The sequence below is a fragment of the Meles meles genome, chromosome 11, assembly GCF_922984935.1.
Source record: "Meles meles chromosome 11, mMelMel3.1 paternal haplotype, whole genome shotgun sequence".
NCBI classification, from domain to species: domain Eukaryota; kingdom Metazoa; phylum Chordata; class Mammalia; order Carnivora; family Mustelidae; genus Meles; species Meles meles.
In genome coordinates this window covers 20,489,050-20,510,914 of record NC_060076.1, presented here as the reverse complement: position 1 = coordinate 20,510,914, position 21,865 = coordinate 20,489,050, and the positions used below count along the sequence as shown (strand labels likewise).

At 41.2% G+C, this 21,865-nt stretch overlaps 2 protein-coding genes across 7 annotated transcripts in view; one reads left to right on the top strand and one right to left on the bottom strand.

Annotated features, from left to right (window-relative positions):
* Window positions 1–17,448, bottom strand: part of FKBP15 (FKBP prolyl isomerase family member 15) — a 52,787-nt gene extending 35,339 nt beyond the window's left edge. For all 3 annotated transcript variants that reach the window (XM_046022518.1, XM_046022519.1, XM_046022520.1), the window contains exons 1-6: window positions 17,294–17,448; window positions 8,330–8,445; window positions 3,479–3,563; window positions 2,941–3,010; window positions 801–875; window positions 370–468 (exon numbers count right to left, since the gene is read on the bottom strand). In XM_046022518.1, coding sequence (XP_045878474.1) covers window positions 370–468; window positions 801–875; window positions 2,941–3,010; window positions 3,479–3,563; window positions 8,330–8,445; window positions 17,294–17,346 — 498 coding nt within the window. In that variant the 5' untranslated portion in view covers window positions 17,347–17,448. The remainder of the gene's footprint in view (window positions 1–369; window positions 469–800; window positions 876–2,940; window positions 3,011–3,478; window positions 3,564–8,329; window positions 8,446–17,293) is intronic.
* A 178-nt stretch (window positions 17,449–17,626) lies between these two features.
* The window catches only part of SLC31A1 (solute carrier family 31 member 1), a 40,250-nt gene continuing 36,011 nt past the window's right edge, over window positions 17,627–21,865 (top strand). For 3 of the 4 annotated variants that reach the window (XM_046023215.1, XM_046023217.1, XM_046023218.1), the window contains exons 1-2: window positions 17,627–17,782; window positions 18,518–18,620. The gene's annotated coding sequence lies outside the window, so the exon portion shown is untranslated. The remainder of the gene's footprint in view (window positions 17,783–18,517; window positions 18,621–21,865) is intronic. The other variant, XM_046023219.1, reaches the window with a different exon arrangement.

Genomic DNA, 21,865 nt, shown 5'->3' with positions numbered 1-21,865 from the left:
CTCGAGCAGTGAGATTTCAAGTGATTTTTGTACAAAATGCTTTTCTAAAGCATCTACAAGGATCATTTAACTTTATAAAAATTCTTTTAAAATACTGTTTTTAAAAGATATTTTTATTTATTCCTTAAAATAATTTATGAAGTAGAAAGTGTTTTAAAGTCTGTTTAAGCCTTTTTTCTCTTAAAGTCTCATTTTCAAGCAATTTCAGTAAGTATTCTTATTATTTCCTTGAAATATAATTAGCTCAAGTGACAAATTTAGTGGGCTTTTAATGCATTAATAAAACAAAGCAGGTTGTGAATTTTCCATACAGTTTCCTAAAATCAAGGGAAATCCAGGCCTTTCACAGGAAGAATAAGATGGTATTACCTGTTTATTGAACTCCACAGCAGTCTTTTCGGACTCAAACATGATGGACCAGTTTTGTCTCTGGTCATCATAAAAGGTGCTATAGTTATTGGGCCGAACCTGGGGAAAGGAGAAATGTTGGGATAACTCAATGACAGGCAGTTGTCTGTCTGCTTAATCTGACTGCTTAAACTCACAGAGAAAGGCCCTGACTCAGGAGGACCCAGAGATATACAGGGAATTTCCTCCTCCCTCCCACCCTCCAACAACTATCCTTTGGTTCATTTCCCAGAATGCTGCCAAGAGACCTTTTTGAGAGGCTCTGTTAAGATATCCACTCTGACGTCTAGAGCCAGAAGCAGTAGATTTAATTCCCACCAGGTACACACAGAACAATCTCTCTTATAAACTCATCCCAAAGGAGCTGATGATTCCAATGTGGGAAGTCTTACCATTAGCTCAAAGTTCAGATGAATCCTGGCAACAGTAACTGACTGTTGTTGACTGATATAAAGAAGAATCCTATACTGTACCCAGTAAAGGTGGGCCGGAAAAAAAAAAAACAAAAAACAAAAAACTGAAGTTAAAAGGAAATAGAAAATCAGCAGTAGGATGATGTCAGGGGTTATGCTTCTAAGAGGCATAAAACTCGTAACTCACTTGATCCCTTAAAGCTTGGGTTTTAAATTCTATCTTCTCACTATCCATTTTCATCTCCTCTCATCTTGGCCTTACTTACTCTTTTACCATAATTAGCGATTATTTTGTTGGTGTTTTCAGTGGTATGAGGGTGACAAGAGATCTACAAATGGCCAACACATACATGAACAGATGCTCAACATCATTAGTCATAAGGTACAATAAAACCACAAAAAGTGGTTTCCCAGAACTCTGCAAATGTCCCACGGGCAAAAACCAATCTTGTGCTTAGAGCTCCTCTAGTTTTTGCTAGTATCTCCTTTGCCCAGTAGCCTCTTTCACTGGGCCATACCTGCCTCTTAGTCCCCTCCAAGGCATCGTATCAATGAAAGAACCAAGGGAAGGAAATAGCTCAATGGCTTTTCCCTCTCAAATTTTAGTTCATCTAATCCTCATCATGTCCACAGCTCTCCGGTGAGTTTAAAAATATAATTTTTGCAATTTATCTTTTTTATAATTGTTGCAGTGGGAACTGCTGCCTGCCACAACCTACTACCTCCTACTGGTGGTGAAGGGTGGTGAAGTCCCGATACCAGATTTTTAAAATCCAAATGGCAACTCCTGAAGAATTAATATATCCAGATAATAGTCATGGGTGGCTATTATACGATAAAATCAGGGATAACTAGACATCGTTTACCTCTGGATGGGAGAATGAAGGATTTAAGGGACATAGCAACCAATTACAATGTATAGACCTTATTCGACCAGCTTAAAACTGTTTTAAAAAAAAAAAAGGAGATAGGTAAATCTGAACACTAGCTGGCAGTGAATGAGATAAAAAAAATTATTGTGGGCTTTTTTAAGGTGATAATTACATAATGGCTATGTTAGGAAAAAAATCCTTGGGGTATACACTAAAGTATTTACATCTAAAATTGTATGCTGGAGATACAGTCGAAATAATCTGAGCAGAAGAAGGAAGACAGGCTAGAATTAAGATGAAATAAGATTAATAACTCTTAGAGCCCAGGAATGGGTTTCTGGGAGTTCATTATTCGAGTCCCACAATTTTTATATGTGTTTCCAAATTTCCACAGTTAACTTTTTTGTTTGTTTTTAACACAAATGAGTGTTGTCCATTACATTAGTTACCTTGAACAGGTCATCTTATCCATATCTCAGAGTGTCTTAGGAGCATGGCCCTTAGTTCACTGAACCTTTGAAATGCCAGAATTTCTTATGCTTCTCTCAACAATGTTTAAAACATTCTGGAGCAGGGGTACCTGGGTGGCTCAGTTGTTAAGCAACTGCCTACGGCTCAGGTCATAATCCCAGGTCTTGGGATCAGTCCCGCATTGGGCTCTCCGCTCAGCAGGGAGTCTGCTTCTTCCTCCCTCTCTGTCTCTCTCATCAATAAATAAATATTCAAAACAAAAACACATTCTGGAGCAGAATTTGAAACTAGATACAAGCCACATGAGGAAATCAAGCATTGGGACTTCTAGCCACATTTCTTTTTGACCCAAACCAACAGTATGCTGTGTGTTCCACTGCCCACCTCACTGTCAAACTTTCAAAGGCTAAACATGGTCATTGATTCAGCCATAAAGATAGAATACTCTAAGCAGAACACTAAGTGTTTTTCATTATCTAACAAAGGGATGTCCTTGGTAAATGGTTTACTCTACAACTCCCCAAACTCTTTAGTATCATATCACAAAGGTCAAACTTAAAAGACTTTGCACGGTTGAATTTGTTTTAATGCACCGTAGTAAGCAAGATGTGACTATAAATGTTATTTATGTACCTTGTATTAAAAATTCACAAACAACATGAACAATCATTCTAATCCTCTGACACAAGAGACATGGGGCGAGTCTAAGTGAAAACTAGCTCATCAGTATGATCTGGGAAACCTGAACGTACACGAGACACGGGGGGCATTCTCACCTCTCTGGTTGCGTGATTCCCCAGGACTGCAGCACCAAACTTGCCCTGCTTTACATACTGACCATTTGTGCTACAGAACCAAGAAAAATAATAGGTATTAATACTTGCTTAAACTAAGTAGAACAAGCTTTGTCCTCTGCCACGTAGAAGTGGGGAATCTAGTCATTCAGCCTCAAGAAAAGGACAGAGGTGTTTATAACAGAGGTGAACAGTTTATAATTTAAAGCTCTTATACTCCTTTACTCTCTAAATATCTATTCATAATATCTCAGTGGAGTGAGCACTTAAGAAAGCAGGTGTTGAGGGTACAAGCACTTTCTAGAGAGAGTATACAAGACACCGGCTCTTCAAAGTGTTATGTGCAGAATTCTCTAACTGAAATGTTAAAAAGCATGACTGATCCTCTGCCTATGGAAGGACTGTGCAGCATAACTGTGTAGCTCCTTTGGCCACCGACAGAGACTTATTGAGAAAAGACAGGAGCTTAACCTCGCATCCCACACCCAACTTCAGAAAGCATTCCTTCTCGGCTACTTACTATCGATACGCGTGAACTGCTGCCGCAGCAAATACGGTGAAGGTGCCTGCTGGAGGGGGCGCTGCTTTTGCTGGCGCTGCATTTCCTGGAGATGAAGAAGAAAACAAAGATGTCATTTATGTCTTTCTTAAAATGGATTTTTCACCACTGAAGCAGCTTCAGAATTCTCCTTTACATCTTAAAGTTAAGTGGGACAATGTTTTCATGGCCATTATCCTTATATGACCCACAGAACAGCCCTATGACTTCATCTGGGGATGATGACACGGAGGCTCTATGCACCCGAGTGCAATGACACATGATAGCAGCAACCCTAGGACTAGAATCCAACTCTGGTTCCATTCCAAACAAGTCTCGGGGCTGGACGAGAGGCCCTGTCCAGAAAGCAAAGTCATATTCCATCTACGTTCTTTTCTTATTCCAATATTTGGCCAGCTCTAATATAAATAAAATTACTTCCCCTTCCCTTATTTTGGGCTAGAAAATTAACGATGACATTCAGATCATATCCATAACTTCACTTTTCCAGTGATTCGGGGGAAGACTAATGTTTTAAAACCGGGTATTTAGAGAAAACTGCATATTTATATTCACCGCATAATGCATTGGTGGAAGAGTAGTGAGAACACCCGCACAGACAAGGAAACCAAGAGGGATCTGAAACCCGTCAATCAGGAACTCCCTGCTCAGCACTAGTTAGGTCATCTGCATGACAGACCCCTGCTATCCCCTGAAGGAAAGTAATCTTGCAATAACCATCTTGCTTTTTTGCCTACTGTAACTTCCTTGTTCTTGCTCCCTTCTGCCTATAAAAGTCATTTTGTTCAACACCTCAGAGCTCCTTTCTATCTGCTAGATGGGATGCTGCCCAATTCATGAGTCACTGAATAAAGCTAATAAGATCTTTAAAATTTACGCGGTTGAATTTTGTTTTTTAACAATACTGACACATCTTTTTTCTGATTATGGACTACATGTACTCTATAATATGCAAAACTTAGCAAATGCAGAAATGGATTAAGAAAATAAAAATGACTTGTAGTCTCATCAATTAAAAATAAATGTTAATAATTTGATGTATTTATTCCTGGTCCTTTTTCAATACTTCACGGCTTTTTTCTTACATTTTTTAAACAAATTCATGGTATAATTTGACAACCTCCTTTTCTTATTTAGTACTAGTAGTTCTTTTAAAACAGTCTCCAAGACAAAATAAAATAACCCTAAAAATGCTTTTTGGTGGTTACATAGAATACTGTATTATTACTTGACCAGAATTTACCCCATGTCCTATTATTTGACATTTCTTTGGACTGTTTCCAATTTTCCTCTATTATAAACAATGCTGTGGTGAACTTCCTAAAAACACATTTTTTGTATGTGCCTCTAATTATTTTGAGATAAACTCTTAAAACTGGAATTATGGGGTGAAGGAGTGTAAAACATTTTAAGGTTTTGTTACATCCTGCCCAAATACCCGAGAAATGTCGCACCTGTTTATAGCCCCACAGGCAGGGTGAATATGCCAGCTTTGCATGCCTGCCTACAACAGGAGACTAACTTTTTAAATTTTTACCAAAAAAAGAGGGGCAGTAGAGAAAAGGGAAATGCCATGTCACTGTTGTTTTCATTTGCATTTATTGATTAGAGTGAAGCAGAGATTTAACATTTTCTAAAGATTTGTATTGGTCCTTTTGTTTTGATTTGTTTTGTTTTGATGAATTACCCACTTGTTGTTTGGTTACTGTCCCAGTCTGGTCTTCGTGTTTTCCTTATTATTTTATAAAAACCAACAACATAGTTGTCAATTCAACCTGTACTGCCCAGTTGTATGTCACATGGCAATAAAACTTTTCTTCTGATAAGCTAGCTTTAAGGGAAAAAAGAAACTAAGGCCAGAGGCTTTGGTTATCAGGACAGGTGTGAAACACTGAGGAAAAAATACTGTCTCCCCAAGGTTAGTGTAGCATCCTCCTTCAAGTTAGTTCTGCTTCTCCCAGTATGCTCTCCTCTGCTATCTGATACCCTGGAAGCAGAATTTGCTAGAAGGGTAATCATGGATTTGCTAGAAGGGTAAGTCAGATGCCCACAATCGTGGGATCTTCTCATTGGCTTAGCTGTCTTTCCTCTCCGAAATCAGTATTGCAAATTCTGAATTCCCCACCGACAAGGACTTCTTTTAATATGTATTTACAAATTTATCTATCTTTCCTTCTTTCTTTGAGTAAAGTTTTCCTGAATTACAGTTCTTCGTGTCTGTTCTTTTCCCCTTCCTTTTTTTTTCCTAGTGTGTGCATGCATGCATACCCCTCCCTCCACACACATACACTCCATGTGTTGAATCTTCTTTGCCATCCTTAATATTTGTCACACTTCCTTTTGAAACATTTTTGTCTCTCAAATTTTTTATTTTTTAACAATTTCCTCCTGTTAACCTTCTATTTCTCTTCAGGTATAATCTGCTGTTTTTATTCATTCTTATGTTCCTTCTTGTTTAGCCTTCATTTCTAAAATTTTTCTTATATCTCTAATTCTTTCCTGAATCTTGTCACTTCTGAGATTTTTCTAATTTCATTTATGTTCTCATTTCATGTCTTATATTATATTATATATTATTTTCCTAATGTTAACAGGTGGTTGTAGTTTTTGATCTATTCAGTAAGAAACATTCTCACGGAATAGAGCTCTCACTGTAAGGATATTATTCTGTTTTTTGCTCTCTCTGTTCTTATAACTTGACATGGAGTTGGATTCTGATAAGTTCCTACTGCTCATTTTAATGCAAAATTTGCTTTTCTCAACTTTCAGAAGGAGGGAGGGTTCAAGGTGGCTTTCTTAACTTCATAGAGCTCCCTCTTCTGTTGCTTTCAAATAGAGCTCAAAAATATGGTGGCTTCCCCCTGAGACTTCTTGCTTCTATTTCTATCCCTATTTTTATATGTATCTTTTCTCCTTCACTTCTATTATATCCCTATCCTCCTCAATTTTAATCCCATTCCCAGCTGGTTCTTCTCAGTGTGGGGACCTGTCCTAGAAGGTTACCCTGGGGGATGAGTTTCAAAAGCTCATAGGAGCGGGATGCCTATGGCTCAATCGGTACAGCATGTGACTCTTCATCTCAGGGTCATGAGTTCAAACCCCACCTTGGGCACGGAGCCTACTTAAAAAAAAAATAAGTTCACAGGAGGAAGACTGCTCCAGTTCTTTCAGTCCCCATTATTAACCCCTTGATCCTACCTACAACGAGAGCGGGTAAAACACTTTCTGATTTCAGCTTCACCTGCCAAATTTTCCATGAACATCTGGTGGCTGTTTTGGGGTTCTTCCATGCTCAGATTTAGATGTCCCATTGCTACCCTGTTTTCTCTCATGCAAATGCTGATACCACACAAGACTTGGAGCTGTTAGTGGTTTGTCCAGTCCTGTTGTATTTTGGGATATTCATGAAGATAGCTTTTCAACTGGATTTATTGTAAATATTATCCATAGGCTTGTCTTTTGTATCTGCTCTATTTTTATATTGAGATCTGAAGAGACTCAAAACTTACGCTGCAGCCACTTTCCCCACAAAGACTTCTTACACAAATATCCCTTGAACAGAAATCTCCTAGCTTGCTACTTTTTTTCTTTGTAAATGACTACATAAAACTGTATCAGTAATTTTTAAGTTGAGATGCCTCTGTAATTCCCCTTTAAAAGTATAATTAACTCACAGTTGTTGTTTTCCGATTAAAACAAAATCAAGTTACTTCATTGGCTGGGGACTGAGGTTGTTTACTTTTATCCACATCCATTAACTCAACCGCTTTAAACTGAGTCAGAAACACACTGCTGCTGAAGAGCTTGTGCCAGAGGAAATGTAAAGGCAGAGCATACTAGAAATCTGGCCCGGTCATGGCTTGGAGAACAGGACCAGCCATCTATATAGCAACGCTGCCAAAAGTGACAGGTAAGATTTAGAGCAGGGGTCGGTAAACATTTTCTGTACAGGGACATAGAGTAAATATTTAAGGCTTATGGGCCATATGATACCTGTTACAACTCTTCAATTCTCAATAATCTAACAACATCCTCAGTGCCAGTATTGTGCCCAACATGTAGAAGGCACTCAATACTTTTCATTTTCATACAACAATTTAATGTCCCTTACCATCTGTTCTGCTCAGGACTATTTCTATCAGTTCCCCACTCCTCTTTAGGTTCTTACACAAAGACTGAAAAGTGTAGAGGCAAGAGCTGTGGGGAGAGTCAGGTCAGGGTTCAAATTTCAACTATGTCACTTACCGCTGTATGACCTTGATCAAGCCCCTAAACCTCTCTCAGCCTCTAAAGTGGTGGTAGTCTTACCCATTTCACAGCACACTGCTGAGAAAACTAAGTAAGGCAATCTATGTAAAACACATGAGACCAGACCGAAAGCAGGCATTTTAGAAATGATAGTTGCCCCTTTCATTCCTTTCATTCAACAGATGTTCATTCAATGTGTCTCCATCATGATGAAAGGTACAGGGAATACAGCACTAAGCATTGTCCAGTTGGGAAAAAGTCACTGTCAGCATACATCTAACCCATCCCACCAACACATTGGACAGTGCCTCAGGCAGCATTAGAGAGTGCTGTTCACCTGGGGCAAAAGAGTTTGTTTGCCTGAGATCTTCCTCCCCAGCTTCCAACAAAGGGTACACTATTGAGGTGCTGGAATTTGGGATGTCAGAGCTTAGAGAGGAATGCACCACTGGCAGTGAACTTGGCCAGACTGCTTAAGAATGGACAACCTGGCATGTCATTTTTGGAAGTCTGCTTATTCTTTCAACCAACCTGTTAGGGACCAATTCTAACCTTTTCACTTACCTGTTGCTGCTGCTCCTGGACCTTTTTTAGGCTGCTTTGGGGCTGTGTACTGGAAGAATTCATTTCCATGGCCAGCAGATGCCTGATCCAGTCCAAAAAGAGAGGCCAATCTGGCACTGTTAGTAGAAAATGAAAATGACATTTCATTTGATGTATCTCAAACCTGGAATCATTATAAAAGCTGCTCACCTCCAACCCTGAACAAACACCTCCTTGACTGCACATCCCACCATACTGGAAAGTGTCTTTGAAATCAAGATTTTATTTCTGGGGATGCCTGGGTGGCCTAATCAGTTAAGCATTGGCCTTCCGCTTGGGTCCTGGTTCCAGGGTCCTAAGACCTAGCTCTGCATCAGGCTCCTTGCTCAGCAGGGAGCCTGCTTCTCCCTCTGCCTACCACGTTCCCCTTGCTTGTTCTCTCTCTCTCTCTTCTCTCTCTCTGCCAAAAAAATAAATAAAACATTAAAAAAAAAAAAGATTGTATTTCTGATCTAAACAGGATCAGCTGACCTTGCCTGTCCACAGGACTTTGGTCAAGGCATTTATTTTGGACCTCAATTTCTGTGTATGTAACTGAGGAGATTGGTAAATTGATCAGATGCTCTCTGTGGTCTCTTTAAACTGTAAATTCTTGCATTTAGCAAGTCATAGTTTCCTACTTTTACTCATTTATTACACTGAAATAGAACTGTACTTCAAATTTACTCCATCAAACATGGTCCTATCATTTAATCTAACAGTCAGAATGATTCTTTCCCATCCCTGCAATGCATCTCCTGCCCCAACCATCCCTAAGAAACTGCTCTTGTTAAGGTCATCAACAACCTCTTTGTTACTGAACACAGTTTATCAGTCCTTATCTTATTTGGCCGTCATCCCACCTTTTGACACTATCAACTAATTTGTTTTTCTTCAAACAAACCCCTCCCTTGACTTCTGTGGGGATATTTGCAGGGGTGGGAGGGACTGGCCCCAGACATCAATAAATGCTAATGGGATCCCTCTCCTGTTGTCTTCCCATGTCCCTGTCTCTGGCTCCTTGTTTAACTCCCGGGCCTCTTCTTCCTTTACGCAGCTTTTTATTTTCATTTTTTTAAGATTTATTTATTTGAGAGAAAGGGAAGAAGGGAGGAACTTTAAACAGACTTCTTGCTGAGAATGGAGCTTGCTCTCATGACCACTGAGATCACAATCTGAGGATCTGAGCTGAAACCAAGAGTTGGACGTTCAACCAACTAAGCCACCCAGATGCCTCTTGCCCAACCTTTTAAATGCCCATTCTCCCAGATTTCACTCTCCCTCTCCCTTGGGAATCTAATTCATTTATGTTGGTATCAAGTGCTATCCAAATGCTGATAATGTTCAAATCTGTATCCCCAACTCAGAATGTGCTCCTGAGTGTCACATATCCCACCAGCCACACAAATGCAACATGACCACTAGAGCTCCTATCTTTCAATTCCCACTGCCCCAGCAAAACCTGCTCTCACTCTTGTGTTCTTTTCTCTTGGTGAAAATACTTTTTGTATCAGAGTCCCCAAGACCTCCACCAGGTTCAGTGATTCAGCAGGACTCAACGAACTCAGCATATAATCATACTCATGGCTAGGATGTATTACAACAACAACCAAAAAATAACACTGCAAAACCAGCAAAGGGAAAAGGCACATGGGGGCAAAGTCCAGAGTAAATGGGAAGCATCCAAGAGTCCTTTTCCAGTAGCGTGACCCTGGACACATTTAATTCCTCCAGCAAAGAGCTGTAACAAGATAAAGTAGGGTCTCCCAAGGAAGCTCATTAGAGTCTCAGTGCCCCAGGTTTTTTATGGGGGGTTGGTCACACAGAAATCCCCTAGCATGAACCAAAATTCTACACTCCCAGAAAGAAGGTTCAGTTCAATATAAACCTATTGTTTGTACAGTTTAGGCACAATGAGCCATGCACCATTTACAGAAAGCTTTGCATCAGTGTGCAGAACTGTTTACCGGTCAAGGTCCCATACGCCAGCCAAGTGCCAACCTGTAAACAGGACTTTCTAAAGATGATGCTGTCAAGTCTCTTGTGTTAACTCTTTTCCACATACACAACCAAAACCGAAATCTGGGCATCACCCTGGTGCTTTCTCCCCACCCTGGTGCTCATGACCAATCCCTGAATCCACTTGATTTTACTTGCTCAATACTTCTTGAACCCATCCATTTCTTCCCATCCTCACTGCCACTTCCCTAGTTCAGGTCACCATCCTATCTCTCTAACTAGAATTATTCTGACAACCTCCCAATTTATCTCCTTGTCCTGGTCTTGCCTGCTTCTTAACCATTCTCCACACTGCATCCACAGTGATCTTTCTAAAAACCAAACTTGATCAAGTCTCTTTCCTCCTTAAAACCCTCAATAACACCTCAGTATTACCAAGATAAAAATCCAAATTCCACAAGACAGCTTTACAAAGTGCTTCAAGACCTCACCTCTCCATACTTCCCCAGCTTCCTAACTGGCCATTTTTCAACTCCAACTGTGTGCTATGCAGAACTTTTAGTTTCTCAAATAAGGCAAGATCTTTCTAATCTCCAACCTTTGGATATCCTGTTCCTTCTGCCTGAAACATCCTTCCTGTTGCTTCTCTCCCCTGGAAGTTGCCCCTCATCTCAGAGTCTAGGTTAGATGATCTTCTTAAGGCCTCCCACAGGAGTCTACTTCATTCGTTCTAGAAATATGTACCGACACTGTGCTAAATGCTGAGTATATATTCATGAGCAAGCTGAGTTCTATTTTCAAGGAGCTTATATACTCTAACAAGGATATTAGATATTACACAATAAATAATTGCAAACTGTTACATAAGATATATAATAAGTAGCTGTTGTATGGAATTATACTCCATATAGATTAATAGAAGTTATTCAATCAGTTATGATATAACATGATAATTGACTTATAATCATCACTTGACTATATTGTTCCTAGCATCTGGTATACAGCAAGCTCAGTAAGTTTGAACTTTGAGTTCCTACTCAAAGTCTAGTCTAGCTCTGACCTCTTCTTCAAAGGCTTCTTTGGTTTAGGTAATGTAAATATTGAGGGGTGCCTGTATGGCTCAGTTAGTAAAGCACTGCAACTCTTATCTCGGGGGTTGTGAGTTCAAACCTCATAATGGGCACAGAGATTACTTAAAAAAAGAACAAAAACAAAACAAAAAAAAAAACCACCTTTAAAAACATATTGAAACTGCACAACTTTTGGAGGCCTGTTCCCCCCCAATAATTTTAAGTATAATAATACATACTAACATTTTGCAAAATAAATTGAATATGATTTGAAACTATTACCCTGTTTTCTCAAGGTAGTATATTATAAATTTCCTTTAAGTTTCCTGCACATGGGGTCAACAATGCCTCCCCTAAAGGACTAAGAGGTTAAGTGAGATTGCAAGTGTAGAGAGCAGTGCTGTCCTAAATAAGACTGAACAAATGCTAATAAAATTAAGAGGAAACCAAGATCTCTCCTTTAACCGAGGCCTAGGCAGATTCCCTAAAAGAATAAGATTCTGACACTTGGGTGCCTCAGTTGGTTAAGCATCTACCTTCAGTTCAGGTCGTGATCCCAGGGCCCTGGGATCAAGTCCCATACCAGGTTCCCTGCTTGGCAGAGAGTCTGCTTCTCCCTCTACCCTTCCCCCCTGCTCATAATCTCTGTCTCTCTCTCTCTCTCAGATAAATAAATAAAATATTTTTTAAAAAATAAGAAGGGGCGCCTGGGTGGCTCAGTGGGTTAAGCCTCTACCTTTGGCTCAGGTCATGATCTTAGGGTCCTGGGATCAAGCCCTGCATCAGGCTCTCTGCTCAGCAAGGAGCCTGCTTCCCCTGCTCTCTCTCTGCCTGCCTCTCTGCTTACTTGTGATCTCTCGCTCTGTCAAATAAACAAACATCTTTGAAAAAAAATTTAAAAATTAAAAAAATTTAAAAAATAAGATGATTCTGGAAGAGTTGAACAATGCCTTTAACACAGTGAAAATTTTACAAAACTTAGAACCAACTTAGTTAAGATATAATAGTTTATGCAAAGATAATTGATAAGGAAAGAATGTCCTTGTTAGTTTCAGTATGGATATGGGTCTTGGATTTGCTGTTTTCATTTTGCTAGTACGTTTTTTTTTAAGGGAAAAATCAAAATGTCATATGTAAACTATGTTTTCCTAGATGCTCTAAAGGCCAGCCAGTTGATGACTGCAAAATCAATCCAAAGTCAGGTCAATCCAATTATCTTTCAGATCCTTTCTTTTTCCTTTCTTTTTTTTTTCCTTTTAAGATTTATTTATTTATTTTTGAGAGAAAGAGAGAGAGCGAGAGCGAGAGCGAGAGAGTGCGCATGCGTGTGGGTGTGCATGAAAAGAGAGTGGGCAAAGGGAGTAGGAAAAGCAGGTTCCCACTGAGCAGGGAGTCTGAGGTGGGACTCAGTACCTGAGCTGAAGGCAGATGCTTAGCTGACTGAGTCACCCAGGTGCCCTCCAGGATATTTTCTATTAATATTTTTAAATGAACTCTATAGACTTAGGAGCATAAGTTTCTTGTAAATTATTATTTTTTCCACTTCTGAAGTATTCTCAAATGCACACATTTCTCTATGTTACCAAGAATGGGCTTGCCAACTCTGGACTTGAGTCTCTATGTTTATAATTCACAGGAAAAGTCATTATGGCATTAATTCATTAAAAAAAAAAATGTTAGCCAATACATTTCGTTGCCAAAGTCTTTACCTAACTTTAGCTTTATACTCCTTTTCTTTTCTCATCAAAAATGGTAACACAGGGGCACCTGGGTGGCTCAGTCAGTTAGGCGTCTGCCTTTGGCTCAGGTCATGACCCCAGCATCCTGGGATCAAGCCCCAGTTCAGGTTCCCGGTTCAGTGGGAGGCCTGCTTCTCCCTCTCCCTCTCCCTGCCACTCCCCCTGTCTGTGCTCTTTCTCTCTGTAAAATAAATAATCCTAAAAAAAAACAAAAAAAAAAACGGTAAAACATAGAAGTTGTACTATATTCATGTATTTTTAAAAAACAGGCATTCTTTTTGCTGTTAAAGTATTTCTTTTATAAACTATGGCATCAAACATCTACTTCGACAATAATAATAATGGGCACATGGCAATGTAGCGGAAATCTGCTTGCCTGATTTCAAATCCAGGCTCTTTCACTTTTTAGCTGTGTGACCCTGAACAACCTACCTCTCTGACTCTTAATTTCCCATGTACAAAATGGGTATGATAGCAAAAACTACCTAATAAACTAGTAGGGAAAAGTAAATATGAGAATATGTATTTATTACTTGGCATGGTACCTGTCACAGAGTAAGGACACAATACATGTTTTATATTCATGTGCACATATCCTATTACCTTGAAATGTCCCTTGAACTCAGATTACTCCTGTAAGGGAGAAAGCACGATCAATCAATGCACAATTGACCTGCAACTATAAAATGCTATTAGCTGAAATGAAGTGCCATACATTTAGCAGACATTCACGTATTTCTTCACTTCAAAGTCATGATGGTAGGAAAAGAGCATCTGGAAGGGTAAACATGGATTTGAAAAGGCCTGGAAACTTGGAACACAGATTATCAATCATCTCAACAGCCATCTCAGGCACTAATATTCCCACTTCTACCAGGCTTGAATATCCTAAATGGAATCAAAACACTTGAGAATTAATAAGCAAGTATATTTACAGCAAACTACAGTTATAACAGGAAGTTGAAAGCAGTGCAATACTTACTGTCATATGTTCTACTTCCTCAGGAAAAAACAAAGAAGGAATAGCTGAATCAGGGACGGTTGGTAAAACTTTCAATATTCTCAATCTTAAATTTGATTTGGTTTCTCTGGCTATTACTAGGAACAAAAATAAGTGATCTGTACAACTTTGTTTACTAAGCCTTCTATCATTCAATTAGCTGCTGTCTGTGTTTAGGAGCACAGTTTTAAAGAAAGATTTTATTTATTTGAGAGGGAGAACAAGTGGGGGGAGGGGCAGAGGTAGAAGCAGACTCTCTGGAGAGCAGGGAGCCCAACCTGGAACTTGATCCCAGGACTCTGGGATCATGACCTGAGTCAAATGCAGGTGCTTAATGAACTGAGCAACCCCAGCATCCTAGGAGCACAGTTAAACACTTAGAACTAAAATATCTCATGTCCTTGATGGGCCTGCTCAGAGCAGGATAGCTGAGCCACCAAGAACTATCTCAGGCCAGGAATCTAGAAAAGAACACATGACTGGTGTTATCTACTCTGTCATTTTGAGTCAGTAGCAGACTGCTTGTTGCACAAAAGTTGGGAGCTTTGGGGCACCTGGGTGGCTCAGTGAGTTAAAGCCTCTGCCTTCGGCTCAGGTCATGATCCAGGGGTCCTGGGATCGAGCCCCATGTCAGGCTCTCTTCTCTGCTCAGCAGGGAGCCTGCTCCCCCACCCTTGCCTGCCTTTTTGCCTATTTGTGATGTCTGTCAAATAAATAAATAAAATCTTAAAAAAAAAAAAGTTGGGAGCTTTCACATTCATTTACAGACTTCTCCCAGATATTTTGACCTAGGGAAGAATGTGAATTTACAGTATCGCTTATAGGGGCACCTGCATGGCAAGTGTATAGAACAAATGCTCACTCTTCTATACCTTGGCATATTTGCCAAAGTATATGTAAATGATCACTCGGTATTATAAGCTGTACAAAGAGAAGGCAAGCACTCTTGACTTCTTCCCTTGATAGTTTTTTTTTAAAAAGATTTTATTTTTATTATTAGAGAGAGAGAGAGAGAGAGAGACCACGTGTACACAGGAGCCGGGGCAGGGGTGCAGAGGTAGAGGGAGAAACAGACCTCCTCCTGAGCAGGAAGCCTAACAAAGGGCTCGATTCCAGGACCTAGAGATCAGGACGTGAGCTGAAGGTAGGTGCTTAACTGAATGAGTCACCCAGGCACCCCTCTTGATAAGTCTTTAAAAATAGAAATAAAATACTAATTCTCAAGGTGGCAACAGTTTGTTTCAACCAAAATTTTTAAAGACCATGAAACAATTATAATCTTTCCCCTTGATTGTTAAGCTTGCTCTGTAGTTTCAGCTTGCACAGCCATATTTGCAGTAACTCACCATCATACAGTGAGTCCTGCCTGTATTTGGTTCTGATTTCTCTATATCCTTATCAGCACATGATTGTCTTTTTAAAAAATATATTTTTTATTTAATTATTTGACAGAGATCACAAGTAGGCAGAGAGGCAGGCAGAGAGAGAGGGAGAAGCAGGCTCCCTGCTGAGCAAAGAGCCTGATGCGGGGCTGGATCCCAGGACCCTAGGATCATGACCTGAGCTGAAGGCAGAGGCTTTAACCCATGGAGCAACCCAGGCACCCCCATTACTGCCTTTTTGATAACAGCCATTCTAGTGGGTGTGAGATGGCATCTCTTTGGCTTTTATTTGAATTTCCCTAATAACTAATGATGTTGAGCATCTTCTTATGTACTTATTGGCAATTTGTACATCTTCTTTGGAGAAATATCCATTCATTTTGCTCATTTTAAGTTGGGTTCATCTCTTTATTTTTCACTTGAATCTATTTGTTAGCTCATTAGATTTTTTTTTTAATAGGTGAGTTAAGCCTAAATCAAAAAGGTAACTACACAGTCAACAGCAGCAGGCTGGACTATGTGGAAATTTTAGTGAGTGTTTTGGGTGCAACCAGGTAAAAGGGGCAAAAGCATAACTTAACTCTAAAATAACTGAGCAACTGAAAGAACCCAAAGCGGAACTCAGGGGATGTAGACCATCTAAAGTGAGAGCAGGGTGGACAGGGTGATAAGGGTGAAAAAAGGATTTAAGGGTAGGTAATATACAGCTAGTCACTCACGGTGTAAGTCAAAAGATCCTATTCAACACCAAAAGAGAGACAATGTCATTTTATCATCATTCTTGTACTGAACTCTCCAACAGAAGCGACTTGAGAACAGGCACAGTAGCTTAACCATTTTTGTAACCTCTTAGCAGTAAGATGAGGAGTGTAGGCTGGTGTATTCATCATTCTTCTGTACATTCTTAAATCTCTTAAACATGTGTTCAAAGAAAGGGCTCTGCAAGGATCAGGATTGGCAGCTCACTTTCAAAGGAGTCAAGCTGTCTACAGACACATCTTGAGGGAAAAAGCTAAACTGATTATGGGAAAAGACAAGACCCTGCCTCCTGAAGTCTTGCACCCCAGGCTAGTATATATAACGACTGGGGGCAGGGGATAGCGACTGCAGTCTCTTACATTGGTTTTAAGCTTTAAAGTGCAATTCCACAACTATCATTCATTCCACGGGCACTTCTGGAGCACACATGACGTACTGTGCTGAGCGCTAGACACATGAACAGCAAAAGCGGTTCTCTGTTCCGTCAGGGTTCATAAGCTAATAAATTCGGTGTTGCAAGGATAGAGGTAATCAGCCTAGCTGTGGGAATAAGGAAGAGAACGCAATGCATTCTGCTTGCGTCTGTGAGAGAAGGGAAAGCCCCCAAAGGTGACATCGGGCTGGGCCTTGAAGGATGCTGGAGCTGACCCACAAGGGCCAATTCTGAAGTGTCACTGCTTTGTCCGCGGGGAAGAGTAAGTCTCCTATCGGCCCCAACTCACTCCTATAAAAACTCTGAGGCAGATGCTGTCATCAGTAATCACCTCTACTTCACAGAAGGAGAAACTGACCCACAAAGCAAAAGGCGAACCCCAGGGCCATACTGAGTGACAAGGGACATGCCAGGTCCAGAATCGAGGTGGACAGACACGGCACAGTTTCCAGCTCTGCCCGGATTCTGAAACCTGTAGAGCACCGGAATGTGGCAGGGGTCTGGACCCGGAAGTTGGGAAGAAGTCTGATAAGACTGCGACCCCACCAACCATTTGCCCAGTTCTCTCATTACGCCCTCTGTCCTACGCTTCCCAGTCACTCACCCGCCGCTAGGAGAGAGAAAGTCGGTGTCGTCTTCGTCTCCCGCACCGAACATCACGGTGCCTTTCGCCCAACGGTAGGTGGGAAGCAAGAGTGTTTTCGGGCCTTTCACCGCCGACGTCGTGAAAGGCCGCGGTGGCGTGCTGCTTTCCGGCAGGACGAACTCTCGCATGGTGGCTCAGCGGGGAGGGGTCTAGGCTCCGGAGAAGTTGGGGGAAAGGCAAATGGGAGGTCCTCACGGGCACGCGCGCCCGTGACGTAAGGCTTCACCAGCCTGCAGAGGCGGTGAAATCCGCGGGAGCTCCGAAATCCTGCACACGGATTGGCCGACGAGGCAGGGGGCGGGGCAGGGGCGGGAATCAGCGGCCTCGGTGGCGGTCGTGGACACGTCGAGCCCGGCAGAAGTGGAGGGGGCTTCGGAAGAGGCGCGGGGGTGGTGACGGGTTAAGGTTCTAAGAGGGAGGTGCCGGTGGCGAGACTCGATCTGGAAGGTAAGCACCCGCGGTCGCTCCCCCACCCCTGGCATGGGCACAGTCCCCTCTCCCTAGGGACAAGGACCCTCCACGCCACTCTTTTCCGCTCTGCGAAAGGAGAAAGGGCCCGGGACTGGCAGTCTGGAGGCTGAGCTTTCGGCCGGGCCCCTACAGTGACATAGTTAGAGTGACCTTGGGGCTGGGTGCTTGGTGCCTCACTTTCCCCGTCTATAAAACCGACCTGTCGTCCCTCTCGCTTATCCTCTGTGGCCGACGTCCCTATTTATTCAACGGGCTCTTTGTCCAGTGTTTCTCTGTGCCGGCTGCTCAGGAAGCTTTTAGACCTCAAGTCATCGAATTCAATCCTAGTCTCCTCATAATCCCAGAATTTGCAATAGGGAAAGGAAGTAATACGCACTTGGAGGACTAGTCCGAAGTCATACAGAGTAAAGGGCAGACTGGGGCTGGATCCCTAGTCTCTTGATTCAGGACTGAGTAAGCTGATGGGTGAAAAAGAACCTTATCAACTCTTAAGTACTGTGCGCCCTTACAGAGTGGTTATTGCTAGACTGCGGCGTACGTTTCGAGAGAATTGCCCTCCCTATGCAGGTGAGGTGCAGAAGAGCAGGGATATTCTGGGGGTGAGTGATGGAAGAGAGAAAACTTTAGAAGCGAAAATCCCCAGTTCCAGCCTTGGTCTGGGTTTTGCTTAGTTGTTGTTGTGTTTGTTTGTTTGTTTGTTTTTTGCCACAGACCTAAGTCAACATCAGTTGTTGGGGACTTCTCTTCTTCAGTTTCCACCTTCTCTGTAATCTTATATCAGTATTTCTGGTATAATTCTTCAAACCATCTCCAGGTAAGCCTGGTTTAGCCAATGTGTTGGTAAACCTGTAATGTATCACTGTAGCATCCGTTTCCATAGTTCTCAACTGGAGTTGTTTCATGCGGAGCTTCTCTTGATCAGGTTAGGAACAACAGGTGTCCCTTACCTGGGTGTTTTAGTCTGTTAGCATGAAATTGAAATGAAATAATTGGTAGGATTCAGCTCCTAGAGAACTTCGTACTTCTTGTACTTCTTCCCTTGTTCGGCTTTTTATTACAGTTTTTGTGCTTGTACTAAATTGTAAGCTCCTCAAGGACCAGGACAGTTTTATTCATCTTGATGTCACCTGTGTCACAGAACACTATGCCTTCTTGACCATAATGGATTCTTATTCTTTTTTAGACTGAGTAATGGAATTCATCTTTATTCCCATTCCTTCATTTATGCTCTTGGGATTTTTTTTCACCTGTGAGCCAGAGAACCATGCAATGGCTCTTGCCTTCCAGAAAGATAAAAATGCTGTACTAGCTGTGAACTAGTTGAAGATAATTTTACTGTTATTTAAAGCTCTAGGGGAGGGGGGAAATGGGGATGGAACAGCTAGAAATAGTATATGTAGCTCTGATTTTTGTTAGTAAAGGATTCCTCTGTTAAACTGAGAGACAAGGCTGTTTGTTGTCTGCTCCCTGTGGCCATTTTATAGATTAAGATGGTTAAAGCAGTGAAGGCTGACAGTGTGAAAACAGTGATGGAAATGGAATCCAAGCACTAGAACTGGAACCCTTTGCAGGAGCTCTGTTTAGATTATGAACTTGGCTACCTCTCAGGAGAGGGAGAATGAACTGCCTAAGTGACATCGCTTTTTCTAACCCCTTTCCCCAGTGCTGGTCATGGTCATTCTAGCACTGAAACATCTGAATCGTGCTTAAAAAAAAAAAAAAAAAAAAAAATTCCTGAAAGATCATTTGAATGCTAATCCTGAATTCTTGAGTTGGGGATGTTTTTCATCCAGGGCATTTAAGTAGCCTTTTTAGACAGGCAGGCATGTAAAATCTGGATCAGAGTTTTTGCTAGTTGGGACACGGCAAATATGCATGCCCAGGTCCACCATTGTGGGAACACAGCTACTAGTTCTGATCAGCAGTATGAGAAAGGAGAAGATGGTGGTGAGGCTTCCTCAGTCTTGCACAATTTGAACTGCAGGATTAGGTACATCTAAAAAGCCACTGCCAGGGCACCTTGGCTCAGTGAGTGAAGCATCTGACTTTTGATTACAGCTCAGGTCATGATCTCAGGATCATAAAATCGATCCCACATCAGGATCCATGCTCAGAGGGCAGTCTGCTTGAGATTCCCTCCCCCTGCTCCTCTCTCCACTTGTGTGCTCTCTCCCTTGCGCTCTCTCTCTCTCTCTGAAATAAATAAATAAAATCTCTCTCTCTGAAATAAATAAATAAATTAAATAAATAAATAAATAAATAAAATAAAATGGAAAAAAATTTTCTTAAACAAATTTAATAAAAGGCACAGTCTTCCTGCATTAGAATATTGGACCAGGAATTTAAAAATCTGAATTCCCCTCCCAGCCCTTCTAACTCACTCTGAGTTAGAAGTTAGAGCCTGGGCCAGGCTCCCTAAACACTTTGTAGAAGGAGTGGTTTAAACCCGGATATCTGTTAAGTACTGCTGGGGATACAGAGGTAAGGAAAGCACAACCCTGATCTCAAGTTTGAATTAAGCATTTTTGTTTGTTTGTTTTGCTTAAACACAGTTTTTAGGTATATTTATAAAATATATTGACCCATCTTCCCAAAGATTAACCAGGAAGTGGCAATTTTAACAATTTCTTTCAAATTACCCGTAATTTGGGGGGGACACTGGGTGGCTCAGTTGGTTAAGCATCTGCCTTTGGCATAGGTCATGATCACAGGGTCCTGGGATAGAACCCCGCATGCATCTGGCTTCCTGCTCCACAGGGGAGCCTACTTCTCTATCTCCTCTGCCTGCCACTCCCCCTGCTGTGCACATGCAGGCTCTCTTTCCCTGTGTGTGGCAAATTAAATAAAATCTTTTTTTAAATTATCAGAATTTTGCTATAGAGGTGATAATTTTTATATCTAGGTACACCCATACTGTACTAATGAATGCATTGTAAATATTAAACTATAAAAATTATTAAAGTTCAAAGTTATAACCAGGTTACATGATAGGTGTGATGCTAGCAATATGAATTGAATATAGTCTTGGGGGAATTGGTATAGTGTTCTTTCTGTCCAGTCACTAAAAACAGAAGAATGTCAAACACAATTCAAGAAATATCTGAAAAGGGACGCCTGGGTGGCTCAGTTGGTTAAGCGGCTGCCTTTGGCTCAGGTCATGATCCTAGAGTCCTGGGATCGAGTCCCACATCGGACTCCTTGCTCGGCAGGGAGCCTGCTTCGCCCTCTGCCTCTGCCTGCCACTCTGTCTGCCTGTGCTCTCTCTCTCTCTCTGACTAATAAATAAATAAAAATCTTTAAAAAAAAAAAAAAAAGAAAGAAATATCTGAAAAACTTCTTCTATGTGTAAGGCACTGTTCAGGGTGTTGCCTGGAATGGGAAGATGATTAAGTCATTGTTGTCCTCAAAGTGCTTATAGTCGAACAGTGGGGATAGTTGAACTATACAAATAATTGTAGTAGAAGACAGCAAAGTAAGGCCCATAAGTAGAAATTAATTATTGTAGGTTTTCAAAGGAAGAGGAGATTATATCTAGTTTGGAGGATTATGTGGGGTTAGATAATGGGCTTTGAAGATGAGTGGAATTTCAAATGGAAATGAGGAACTATGGTTCTCCAGGTTGAGGGGGTGGCTTTGGCAAAACCACAGAGACAGGAGAGAAGGCAGAAATTTCTTACAAGACTAGAATTGCCCTCTAATTTGATGCAATTAGGGCCAATAGTTGGCCAACTAAAAAAATAACTTAAAATAGGTAATCATACAGATATTAGTTACACACAGACCTTAGCCATTTGATTTTAACTTAAAGCATAAACATCTTTTTGCCAGTCTTTAAAATAAGCCTTTTCATGGGGTGTGGGCCCCAAGGATCTGTGAACTACAGCATGAGAGCCAAACCTTGTCCTAGCCTTCTGCCTGTTTCTGTAAATAGTTTTATTGGAACACAGCCATGCTCATTTGTTGACGTATTATCTATGGCTACTTTGGCGTACAAGGTAGAGTTGAGTAGTTGTATGTATCCGTGTGACTCATCTTTATCTAGTCTTTCCAAAGCTTTCA